The sequence below is a fragment of the Zootoca vivipara genome, chromosome 14 (genome assembly GCF_963506605.1).
Source record: "Zootoca vivipara chromosome 14, rZooViv1.1, whole genome shotgun sequence".
Lineage (NCBI taxonomy): Eukaryota > Metazoa > Chordata > Lepidosauria > Squamata > Lacertidae > Zootoca > Zootoca vivipara.
In genome coordinates, this window is record NC_083289.1 from 9,752,770 (window position 1) to 9,765,588 (window position 12,819).

The 12,819-nt window shown below is 45.9% G+C and overlaps 1 protein-coding gene across 1 annotated transcript in view; it reads left to right on the plus strand.

The window, feature by feature from the left end:
• The first annotated feature begins 228 nt into the window (after positions 1–228).
• TBC1D21 (TBC1 domain family member 21) overlaps positions 229–12,819 on the plus strand; it is a 29,114-nt gene continuing 16,523 nt past the window's right edge. The window contains exons 1-4 of the mRNA XM_035130485.1: positions 229–276; positions 361–468; positions 6,248–6,351; positions 7,853–7,947. Of these exons, the coding sequence (XP_034986376.1) occupies positions 229–276; positions 361–468; positions 6,248–6,351; positions 7,853–7,947 (355 nt within the window). The remainder of the gene's footprint in view (positions 277–360; positions 469–6,247; positions 6,352–7,852; positions 7,948–12,819) is intronic.

Consider the following 12,819-nt stretch of genomic DNA (forward strand, 5'->3'; position numbering starts at 1 on the left):
GTCCCTTTACCTTGTACCTTTACTAATAAAGAAATGCAATGTGACATTAGATGATTAGCATTCCACGAAATTCAGAGCATGGGAAGTCACCTAAATATATATAATTTGGCAATATATTTGGCTTTGTCTCTTTTTTATTGTATTGTAATTTGGAATGTTATAATGTGGTTTTTATTGGGTTATTAAATTGGAAAACTCAATAAAATGTTATTTTTTAAAAAAGAAAGAATGTGGCTGTACACACCTTCTCCCAATATCCGCATCCCTACCTGTTTGGTATCCACACCATGGGGTGGGATATCCTGAAGTCCTTTTACATTGCATCCTGGTGAACGGCAATCCCTTGACTTTGTTTTCCAGGGTATCAAGAAGTTGCCCATTGACAGTTCAGAATGGCAAAGTTATTTTGATGAGAGCGGCCAGTTACTCAAGTCAAGAGAGTTCATTTCAGCTAAAATCCTGGAAAGGGTGAGTGGTAGCTGGGAACCTTTGCTTGTAATGTGTGTATATATATACAGTGTTTTTTAATTGCACTGTGTGCTTAGTTGTGTTTCATTTCTCATTTTATTTGCACACCACTTGGAGAGCTTTTTTTTTAATCAAGTAAGTAGTTTGTAAATCTTCTAAATAAATAAAGATACAAGAAGGCAGTTTTGTATGCAGAATGGATACAGATTGGAGGTGATGAGGCAGTTTCCATTCTCATGCTTGTTGCTATCATTTTCCAATTTTTTACATGCAATATTAGATCTACCCTTTAAATGTTACCTCGCAATGCCGATGGCATGTCCTTTCTCTTGGAAGCTGCTGTTTTTACTCCAGGCCAATATGGGGCATCGGTTAGCATCGGTTACAGCTGCGAAGGTCTGGGTTGAAATCCCCACTCAGCAATGAAGCTCTCATTGGGTGACCTTGGGCCCATCACATTTTCTCAGCCAAACCTACCTCACAGGGCTGTTAGGAGGATAAAGGGAGGAACTATGTACACAGCGTTGAGTTTCTTGAAGGAAAGGTAGGGTTAAAAAATGTCACACTCCCCACTGCATCCAGCCAAACATCACCAAAAGTTTTTAATCATAGAGAGAAAGGAATAAAATTAATTCAATTCAGGGGAGGGTTCTGGAAGAGACCCAAGGGGACAAAATCTAGAGTGGCCACTTGTGTATCACTCAAGATGGGTGGGGTATTAATTAATTAATGAATTTTGATGGTGATGATAATAACAATAACAATAACAATAACAATAACAATAATAATAATAATACAAAAACAAACAATGATACATCCAAATAGTGGTATAATATCATGTGCATATCCAGCACAGGTTCATTTTCTTACAAATATGAAATAACTCCAAACAGACCTAAAATCAAAGGTCTGTCTCTCCGCACAGCCTCCATTAGCCTGGAGCTGTTTTTCTTCAGGAGAGACTTCATTAGCACACCCAGGGCCGTCTCAAGCAGGTCGGGCGCCCTGGCACTGAGGCGTGGAGATCGCTTCGGCACCCCCGCCCTTGCAGCGCGCAGCATGGCTTCCGCACGGCTTTGCCGCGCAGCGCCCCCCCTGCCGGCCCTGCACCCTGGTGCCCCGCGCCACCGGGACTATACCTAGAGCCGGGCCTGAGCACAGCTTTGTCTTCAGTGGCTTTCAGAGAAAGAAACACTCTTCAAAATGACAATTTGCAACTGAAGAACCGTCTCACATGATCTAAAGCAGTGTTTCCCAACCTTGTGCCTCCAGCTGTTTTCGGACTACAATTCCCATCATTCCTGACCACTGGTCTTGCTAGCTAGGGATGATGGGAGTTGTAGTCCCAAAACATCTGGAGGCACAAGGTTGGGAAACACTGATCTAAAGTTCAACACCATGTGAGAGGAGGTAGAGCAAATACATAACAGTTTATTAGTAACCCGTAAGGTTCCAAGAGAGCTCTTCTTAGACTCAGTGGAATTTTCCGTGTTAAACTTTCAGCAATACACATTCAAACACATCAAGAGTTATTTCCCATTTCAATGTCAATTAAACAATTATTCTTAACATTTAAGACTGGGCAAACGTGGAACACAGAGAACTGAAACTCTCAGATTTCTCCATCTCTACTTGTCGGACTGCTCAGTCAGCTCTCCGGTTACTCACCGTTGATGGGCAACCTCAAGGCCTATTCTACCCTCTCTTCTTCAGGTTCTTGATCTTTAAACCAGACTTGGACCAACCAACCAAGTTGTGCTCAGTAGACTCCCAAAGCATATGCAAATACCCCCTTAGTGAGCTACAGCCCTGCATTTGTTTATTTATTTATTTTGCAAACATACAGAATAATACTCAGAACGAAGGTAAAAAAATATAATGAAGCTGACATGGGAGAGTGGAGTGGTTTCCTGGGAGTATTGTTACATGATTCATCGCTTCAGATTTTTTTCTATAAGGCGGGGAAATAAGCCTTTTAGAGGCATCACTGGGGCAAGGACATGATGGCCTTGTTTCCACATCCCTGAATGGCCGAGTGGGACTAAGCTGTCTATGAGCATCTAATACATGTGAAAGATTTGTGACTTTCCTTCCGCTAGCTCATTTAGCACATCTCCGGAGCCAAGGTGAGGTTGCCATGGTAATCGGAAGCCCTGGCAGCTTCAGAAAAGGATTCTTCTCCAGGGGAGTTTCTTTTCATGGCAATGGAAGCGGTCTTGCCCGGCAGATAGGTTTGGGGTCAGAAGGATTTTCCATGCACTGGCATTCCAGCAGAACCTAGAGAGAACTGGAGAAATCCACCTTGGGGGATGATTATCATCCGTGTTGCACAGCTGCCAACCAATTAAACTTGGATTGAACAGCTACATTTTAAACCAACTAAATAACATGTGGGAGCTGCAACAAAATGTTGCAGTGTGGAGTGCTCCTTTTTTGGATTCCTGCCATTCCCTCCCATTTCCCCCCCACCACATTTTCTTCCCCATCCCAACAGTCAGTCAACATTTCTTGCCCACTGAGTATGTTCATTCACCATTAGACTTGGGTTTTGGGGGGAAGGGTTCCCCTCCCCTTATGTTCCCCCTGGCCCAGTAATGTTTCTTTCTACTTCAAAAAAAACACCTTTGGTTTCCTGAAGCCTGTAGAGATTCCCCTCTTGTTCATGGGTGATAGTGTTTTGCCTACATAATCTTTAGCACCCATAGTCTAAACTTTCGAAATATGAGAAATCATCATACAGATGCTCCACAAATGTTTTAAACAGCATGAGTCTTGTCCACAGGCACGCTGTGTAAACCATGAATGGTTCTTTCACATGTGGTGGACTTGTAAAAGGGTAAAGGAGTATTGGGAAATAATCCATAATGAATTGAAAAAAATGTTTTGAAGTACATTCCCCCCCCCAAAAAAAATAAACCAGAGCCCTTTTTGTGGGGATAATCCAGACAGAAATTCACAGGTGTCAAAAAAGATTATTTATGTATACTGTGGCCCGTGTTTTGTTAGCCCAAACATGGAAAACGAGCGAGGTCCCAACTAAAGAAGAATGGCAACTTAAGCTGACAGAATATGTGCAACTTGCAGACTTAACATACAGAATAAGAGAACAAGAAGAACATACATTTAGAGAAGATTAGAAAATGTTTATTGAATACATGGGGGAAATTGTGTACACCTGAAAAGGTTGGCAGTATTAAGATAAATTCAACAGTGTAAATAAGTTTTGGTGGATGTTATAATGGAATACTGAATGGTTTAGTTCAGGGGTCCCCAGACTTACACGGCTGCGGGCCGGAGGGCGGGGGAGTGCGCACCCGTGCGCATGCACGCACACACACTTACTGGCGCGGTGGCGCGCTTCCAGGTCGGAAAAATCGCCGAAAATCGTTTGTGCGCATGCGTATGGGCCTCCCCCCGACCCGGAAGTGCACCAGAAATGACCTCTTCTGGGTCGGGAGAGGCCCATACGCATGCACACAAACGATTTTCGGCGCTTTTTTCGATCTAGAAGTGCGCCGCCGCACTGTGTGCCGTGAGAGCGGGCGGCGGCAGCGGGCGGCGGGGGTCGTCGCGGGCCGGATTGGGAGGCCAATTGGGCTGCATCTGGCCTGCGGGCCGTAGTTTGGGGACCCCTGGTTTAGTTTTTGTAAAATATGCAGGGATTTATGATATGCAAAATGAAACATGGAAAGAGAAGAAGGGAAGCCATTGATATTTTAAGGATGGGCTTGCTGATCAGAAGGTCGGCGGTTCGAATCCCTGCAACGGGGTGAGCTCCCGTTGCTCGGTCCCAGCTCCTGCCCACCTAGCAGTTTGAAAGCACATCAATTTGCAAGAAGATAAATAGGGACCGCTCCAGCGGGAAGGTAAACGGTATTTCCATGCACTGCTCTGGTTCGCCAGAAGCAGCTTTGTCATGCTGGCCACATGACCCGGAGGCTGTCTGCGGACAAACACCAGCTCCCTCGGCCTATAGAGCGAGATGAGCGCCGCAACCCCAGAGTTGGACACGACTGGACCTGATGGTCAGGGGCCCCTTTACTTTTAAATGAGTGTTTTAAATTATGAAACAGAATATATATATATATATATATATATATATATATATATATATATACACACACACACACACACACACACACACACACACACACACACATACATATATATGGTTGTTGAACTCCTTCAGCTCCAGTCATCTCTGCCCATGCCCCCCTGGTTGTGGCTCATGGGGCTGAATTCCAACAGCATCTGGAGAACCATAGGTGTGGTCGAAACCTTTGCAATCCAATCCTCCTACACATTGTCTTGAAATAATTCACATTAAAGACAGTGAGGCCTTCTAAGATGTTGTTGGACTTCAGCTCCCATAAAGCCCAGCCAGCATAAGCCAATGGCCAGGAATGATGGGAGATCCAACAGTGTAATCTCCAACCAATCCATCTGCCAATTAATCTGATGAAAAGGCTGGACATTTTGCATCTCCCTATTACATCTTTGGCAAATTAGTTTCACCATCACGCAAGGGGTTTTTCAAGCAGTCTACATATTCTAAAGTTGTTTCTTCAGTCGGTGAGAAGTGCTTTCCCACCTTCATTGGAGGGAAGGAGACAGCCACAAAAGCCCAAATGAACCCAGGGAAACCTAGCACTTCTGAAGAGAGCTGTGAAAATGTTCTCTCTCCCCCCTCAAGAGCTCCACAGTCTGTCATAAATGTTAGTCTTTGCCTTGATAAATTTAGCCAATGCCATGACCTTGGCAGATCCCATTTGTCTCTCGTGTAATTTTATCGAAATTGCCAAGTTATTCCACATCTGCATCCTTTCCCCTTCTCATCTAAGCCACAGCATCTGTCTTTGGGACTTGGAGAGTGCTTATTCTCAACCTCTGAACTTGTTGCTTTTCTACCTGGAAAAGCAGTTTGATTGCCACTGATTGCTTACTCAAGTTTAATTATTCTCTAGCGCTTTTAATTTGGCTTTGGGTGAAGGTATTCTATTGGTTAGTCTCTGCTGGCATCAACACACAGCTAAGCTGTTGAGGGTATGGATGCAAGAATGCATCATTTCCCATTCCACCCTTTATTCAGCACATGCATCACTGTTTCCATTCCACTGCAGTTCACGTTTCACCAGTAACGATGTTATTTTTTCACCGTCTGCTATGCTGCAATTTACATGACATATAATTTACATTGTTATTTTATTATTCCAACTCATTCATGCCAGTGCAAAGGAAACACAATGCAAAGAGTGGGCAGGATGTAATCATTTGCAGACTGAACGCAGCAACAGTGAATACCCAATGTATTGGCTGGGTTGATTTATATTCCAAATATAGGACAAATAAATGAACATTGACAATTTTTCTCCTGTTTCTGTTTGCGTTGGAATTCTCTGACATTTCATCCCAGTGAAATAGGGGGATCCAGCTGTAGTCTCAGGCTATGAAACTGTTTCATCAGGGGGAATGCAAGCCCCTCCCAGGATAGGTCATCCACCTAATTTTTGTACACAGGAACTACCTCAACCACAGCACCTCTGTCTTATCAGGATTCAGCCTCTTACATAGCCTCTCAATTCTTGCCCAGATCATAGCTGCCAAGTTTTCCCTTTTCTCGCGAGGAAGCCTATTCAGCATAAGGGAAAAATCCCTTTAAAAAAGGGATAACTTGGCAGCTATGGCCCAGATTATAGACCCTTGGGGGGGGGTAGGGAGATGGAGTAAGCTACCTGACACACCTTTTTTGGCCTCACCCCTCCTTTTGTTGTTGTTGCAGGGTTTGGATCCCTCTGTGAGATCAGAAGCATGGAAGTTTCTCACAGGCTATTACTCCTGGAGGAGTTCCTGTGATGAGAGACTGACAGTTGACAGCATGAGGCGGTGTGTGGATAATGTCATTATACAGTTTAGTCACTAGATGGCACTAGACTTAGTTGTGGCTGGGTGGAGGCAGGAGCTTCCTGTGGCTGTCTCCCTGGAAGGAAACTATAAAGTTCTTGTATAGAGTCCTGTCTTAGATGACAGTAAGCACATGAAACAGGTCTGTTCTCCCACACCACAACCACACCCACACACAAATGCACACATACACACACAAACATGTAGCACAGATTGGTCCATTAGGGAAAATGGAGCACTGTTCCACCCTTCCCTCAGCCACGCCCACCAGCCTGCCTTCTTACCCACAGCCAATCAGGGTGTGGCTCTGCCTGTCCTTGGATCTGGCTCCACTTACCATTGGTCTCCCTGCCTTCTGCCCCACCAACCAATGGGCACCAGCCACTGCTGCACGTATGAGCACAGCTGCCAAGTCTCCCGTTTTTCATGGAACCCCCCCCCCCAGTATTTTAAACCGTTTTCCGCTGGCAGCCCGGATTGGGAAAAAATCCCATACATCCCACGGATTTCCTACCTGCCAGGGAGGCTCCACTTTGGGTCCTGGCACTGCCCGATTTCCAGTGCCCAGGCATGGGTAGCACGGCACCGGAAGTCGCTTCTACGCATGTCCGGACATGCATAGAAGTGACTTCCGTTGCCGCTCCACCCATGCCTGGGCACCGGAAATCAGGCAGAGCGGCACTGGAAGTTGCTTCTACACATGTCCGGACATGCATAGAAGCGACTTCCGGTGCTGTGCTACCCATGTACGGACACCGGAAATCGGGCGACGCCGGCACCAGAAGTTGCTTCTACGCATGTCCAGACATGCGTAGAAGCGACTTCCGGTGCCACACCGCTGCTGATCCTGCATTTATCAGCGGGAGACTTGGCAGCTATGCATATGTGCTTAGGGCAGTCCTCAAAAGAACTTTACATCAATCCAAAATATCACGTGAGCAATAAAATCAGAGAGCATGCTCAGTTAGAATCATAGAATTGTAGAATTGGGGGGGGGGAGGTTGGAAGGGGCCCTGCGATACAACTGCCTGCAATGCAGCAATCTCAACTACAGCATCCAGCTTGACTCCTTTCCTAAGGAGTGTTGCATTCAGTTTGACAGACCTTTGTACAGGGGAGGAATGGGTCTGCTTTAAAAAGTTTTACGGCACTGGGGGAAAGGGATGCACCTATGATACTCATCCAGCCTCCTGTTTTGCCCCTGCTGCTGCCTCTGCTCACAGGAGGCCAAAGATGTAGGTCTTGGGAAAACAGATGAAGGAACAAGCAAACCCAGTGGCAGCACTTAATTCACCAAAGCAGTGGCAGAAGTTCTAGCTGCAGGTCTGGCTGATAGTGGCAGCCTTTTTAATATCCCCATAAAGCCCCCACAACATCACTTCAATCTGGGCACTGTAGGAAATTCAAACAGAGGAGGGGTCCACCAGAGGGCACTGGCTTATATTCTGTTCTGTGCAGTGACTATTTCTTCCCTTCCTTGCAGGAAAAGTTACGAATCTTTGTGCAACATGTGTGAAAAGATCCAACCTCTGCTAGAGACGGAGCACAGGGATTTCATGGAGGTGCGAAACATCATCAGTGAGTAGTCAGGAGTGCAGTGATCAAAATGAAGGGAGCTTTCACAATAAACGGGGTCTGGTGGCTTAAATGCAATCAATGGGCAAAGGAAACTGACTTGATCCTAGGTTAAACCATTGCTCCATCTAGGCTGGGGGTAATGAACATAATGCCCTCCAACCCAGATGTTGTTGAACGCCAAATCCCATCAGCCTCAGCCTCAGGGATGATGGGAGTTGTGGGTAGCAACAGATGGCAGGCATCCTTTGCCTACCCCAGATCTAGCCCACTAGAAGGCAGCCCTGTTTAGGAAAGTTTTTAGTGTTTGAATGTTTCATCGTGTTTTTAATATTCTGTTGGGAGCTGCCAAGAGTGGCTGGGGAAACCCAGTCAGATGGGCGGGGTATAGATAATAAATTATTATTATTATTATTATTATTATTATTATTATTATTATTAGACTGGCAGCAACTCTTTGGCAGAGGTCTTTCTCATGACCTGCTATCTGAACCTTTCTAACTGGAGCTGCTGGAGACTGGCCCTTCCCCAGCCACATCCCTTTAGGTCTAGCATAAACATGTTTTCATTTACCCTTGTCTTTGTTTTAAAAGCTTTCTAAGAAAGGTCTGTTAAATTCGAAAGTATCTCTGGTCACCTCCAACCACCTAATCCTGGGGCAGCTGCCATGGGGCCATCTCGATGTTTGGCAGTGCAACTCACATTCCTAACCATTGGTCATGGTGACTGAGACTGACGGGTTTGGAGTCTAACAACATCTGGAGGGCTACAGGCTCACCACCACCACCACGATTGGTTGTCTCTGGCTTGAAAAGAGACCTCGTTTCTACAGGATTGCAGCCCTATTAGTAATGAAGAATTGTGTTACTGAATGGCCTGGTTATCCTTTTCACCATCAGCACACCACCGCTAAACTATGGAAAGAAGACAACCCTCTCCGTGTTCATGGTGAAGTCATCTTCATTGCAGATTCAGTGGTTTCCATCACCACAGGAACACACTTTGCCTTAGTTTGCATGGCTTAGTGCAAATGTGTGGTCTCCCAGTCGTGGCCAAGTTGCTGTTTCTCAGAGGTGCATTTTAAATAAAAGAAAACATTCTATTCGTGTAAAAACACCAGGCAAGCCCCACAAATAACCCAGAGATGCTTTTTTTAAAAAAAGGACACATTCTACTCATGTAAAAACATGCTGATTCAAGGACTGTCCGTGGGCCGGATTGAGAAGGTGATTGGGCCACTTCCGGCCCCCGGGCCTTAGGTTGCCTACCCCTGCTTTAGGGTGCGGAGAATGATTAGGAGATTCCCCATAGTCTTCTCACAAAACTACAGTTCTCAGCAGAGCTGTCAAGCATATCGGGCATCCTGGCGCCGTGGTGCGAAGATTGCTTTGGCACCCACACACACACACACCGTTTCCCACCGCGGCTGTCTTGCGGGCGCAGCCATGCGGCGCCCCCCCCCCCCTGGCAGCCCTGCGCCACCCAGCCTTGCCTTAGAGCCGGCCCTGGTTCTCAGAGTGGTTTGACAGTCAATCCCCTCTTCCCAGGGAACTGTAGCTCTGTAAGGGAAATAGGGGTCTCCTAACAACTCTCAGCACCCTTAACGAACTACAGCTCCCAGGATTTTTTTTGGGGGGGGGGGTAAGCCATGACTGTTTAAATTGCTTTGGTACTGATTTAAATGCATAGTGCAGATGGGGTCAGAGTTAGAAAATGATGTTCCCAAAGTCCAAGGCCACAAAAGCACCAAAGAGTATATTTTCTCACAAATGACACGAAGGCAGCACGTAAGTGATTATTATGATTATATTCAGATTCCCATGCAAACGTCTCCCAGTTGTATAACAAAAAAGAATATTAAACGATACGGCAGAATTAATGTTACAAATCAATGTAATGGTCATAAATCTGGCCAAGTGAGCCTAGAGAAAGATTTACAGCTTAGGTGGGACCCAGGCGGGACCTTCAGAAGTAATAGATATTCCATCTCAGCAAAGGATTTCTTAAGCAGGTCACATACCCAGGGAAATGTTCCCCTTTATTCCTGCCCTTCGTTCTCCCAGGAATTGGTCTAAAATGAAATCATTTCCCACTTTTATAGAAAAAGATAACGTGTTAGATAGCAGTTCCTCAACGATGCGCACTTCAAGGACACTCGGGGTTTCAAGACATCTCACCTTCACCATTAGATTTTTGAAATTTCCTGTCTTGTTTTAAATCACCTCATTGCTTTTTATTTTAGATCTCCCTTTTTACAACCAGTATCTTCACTTGACTATGAACTCTTTAACCTCTAGATGTGTGGATGAATTAGCATACATAAATGAGCGGTTTTCACTTCTCTTGCTCTTCTGAGAAAGACAGCAACTCTGTTGGTTGCTAACACAGCCATGCAGTAATGTGTTTTTTTAACCTAACTAACTAACTGGGAATCATGGTGAGGAAGGAGTAGAGAGTTGCAACCCGGCTGGAATGGATCTGGAATGAATCTGCAGCTTTTGCCTGTGTCTGTCTCTGGAAGTGGCTGATCAGCTTCAGCCGTAGCAGTAAGGGGGAAGGACTTCTGGTTGCAGTAGCCACAGATCCATTCCAGCCTTTTTCTTCTCCCTGCATCTATCTCTGTCTCATGGCTCTGTTTCTATCAGAGCTCTACTCAACACCTTTCATGGAGAGCAGTCTGTGGGGATCATAGAATCATAGAGTTGGAAGAGACCACAAGGGCCATCCAGTCCAACCCCCTGCCAAGCAGGAAACACCATCAAAGCATTCTTGACATATGCCTGTCAAGCCTCTGCTTTAAGACCTCCAAAGAAGGAGACTCCACCACACTCCTTGGCAGCAAATTCCACTGCCGAACAGCTCTTACTGTCAGGAAGTTCTTCCTAATGTTTAGGTGGAATCTTCTTTCTCCCTCCTCTATATGACATCCTTTTATATATTTGAACATGGCTATCATATCACCCCTTAACCTTCTCTTCTCCAGGCTAAGCAGTGCTGATATGTATAAGCTAAACAAGCTACAGCTTAAGGCCCCACTCTCGGGGGGGGGGGGGCAAAAAAATAAAGGAAAAAAACACAAGGATGTACATTTCCAAAACATAAGATAAAAAAAGAAATAAAATAAAACCTACATACAGCAACAGTGTTTTGTGTTGTGTAGGCTCCTGTGATGTACTGTAAGTAATGGGCCCCACCTGCTAGTCTGCTCCCTAAAATATCACTGGTTTGCTCATTTCTGTATATAGGGTGCCTACCTTCTGCATGTGCAAATGGCTTTAGATACCTATTAGGTCCATAAACTACCATATAGCATATATTCAACACAAAAAAGCAGTGACAATTTGTTCTTGACAAAGGACAGCTGGGCATATAAAGGGCCCCATTACCTTTCAGTAGCTTAAGGCCTCATCAAACCTAAATCCGGCCCTGGGGATGAGGGGCTGCTTTTGTGCTGCACAAGAAAGGAGGAGGAGGAGGAGCTAGTTTGTATTTTTCAAAGTAAAGTTTATTTGTTCATTTCAAAAGTTTTCGTTTCAGCTGAACGTGAGTAGGCACGCCACTTGACTAAGATCTCTGCATAATCGTGTAGAACTCCTGTGATTCTGCCTTTGATATTGAGTGGGTGGACCCAGCATAGCTGCCAAGTTTTCCCTTTTCTCACGAGGAAGCCTATTCAGCATAAGGGAATTTCCCTTAAAAAAGGGAGAACTTGGAGCTATGGGACCCAGAGTGGCCCGTGTCAGCAGAGGGAGCGGCAGAAGTGATGGCACTGCCATCGCTTCTGCCGCTCCTTCTCAGTGAAATGGTCCAGAGATGGGGGACCTCAGGCCAGATTCTCCCTGCAGTCCCCCCTGGGCTGCTGACCATAGCTGCCAAGTACCCCGTTTTCCCCGGGAAACCCCCGTTTTTACTTACCTTTTCCTGGCGGTCCCCCGTATCACTTCGTCTCCCGTTTTTCTCCGTTATTTTCTCCTGCCAGCGGCCATTCCCCCCTCCCCCTGATTTGCCCTTCTACGGGCACAAAAAATGGCCGCCGCCGGCTTTCAAAAGTCGCGTCTACGCATGTCCGGAAGTGCATAGACGCAACTTCCGGTGTTGGCGGCGGCCATTTTTGGTGCCCATAGATGGGCAGAGCAACACCGGAAGTTGCGTCTACGGACTTCCGGACATGCGTAGACATGACTTTTGAAGCCAGCGGTGGCCATTTTTGGTGCCCATAGAAGGGCAAAGCGACACCGGAAGTTGCGTCGACGCAACTTCTGGTGTCACGCGGCTGCCGGTCCCGGATTCTGCAATCCGGGACTTGGAAGGTAAGCTGCTGACTGAGACACAGATTGTGCAGTGGGCTAGATGCAGCTTAGGGAGTACAGATCGCGCACTTCTGAAGAAGAAATAGAAAAGGCCACATTTCTTAGATACTATCCATACTGGCTGAAGTGTGCATAGTGCCCAGATAATGTACAAAATGCAGTTGAGATGTGTCATCCCCCAAAGCCTGTTGGAGGTTATGCGTAATGGCCAGCCGAAGAACAAAATTCAGTCAATATATGCATATTACCCCTGGTTGGGGATTGTGCATAATGACTGGAGAATGTACTAAAATCTAGCCAACATATGGACATTTGGAGTGGGAGGTGTATGGAACCTACCCAGACCCATACCTCACTTGGGTGCATTGTCAATCTGGGAGTCTCCTGAGCAATTGCAACACCAGGGAGGGCACTCAAAAAATTGGGGGCGCTGAGAGAAACTTGCCCTACCCCACAAACTAAAAACAAAATATCCTGGGGCCATTACTGAAAAGCAGAGTAGGTGACATTCATCAAAAGATCCAAAGATTAAAAGGAGACAGTTGGACTGAATTAGGAGGAGAAA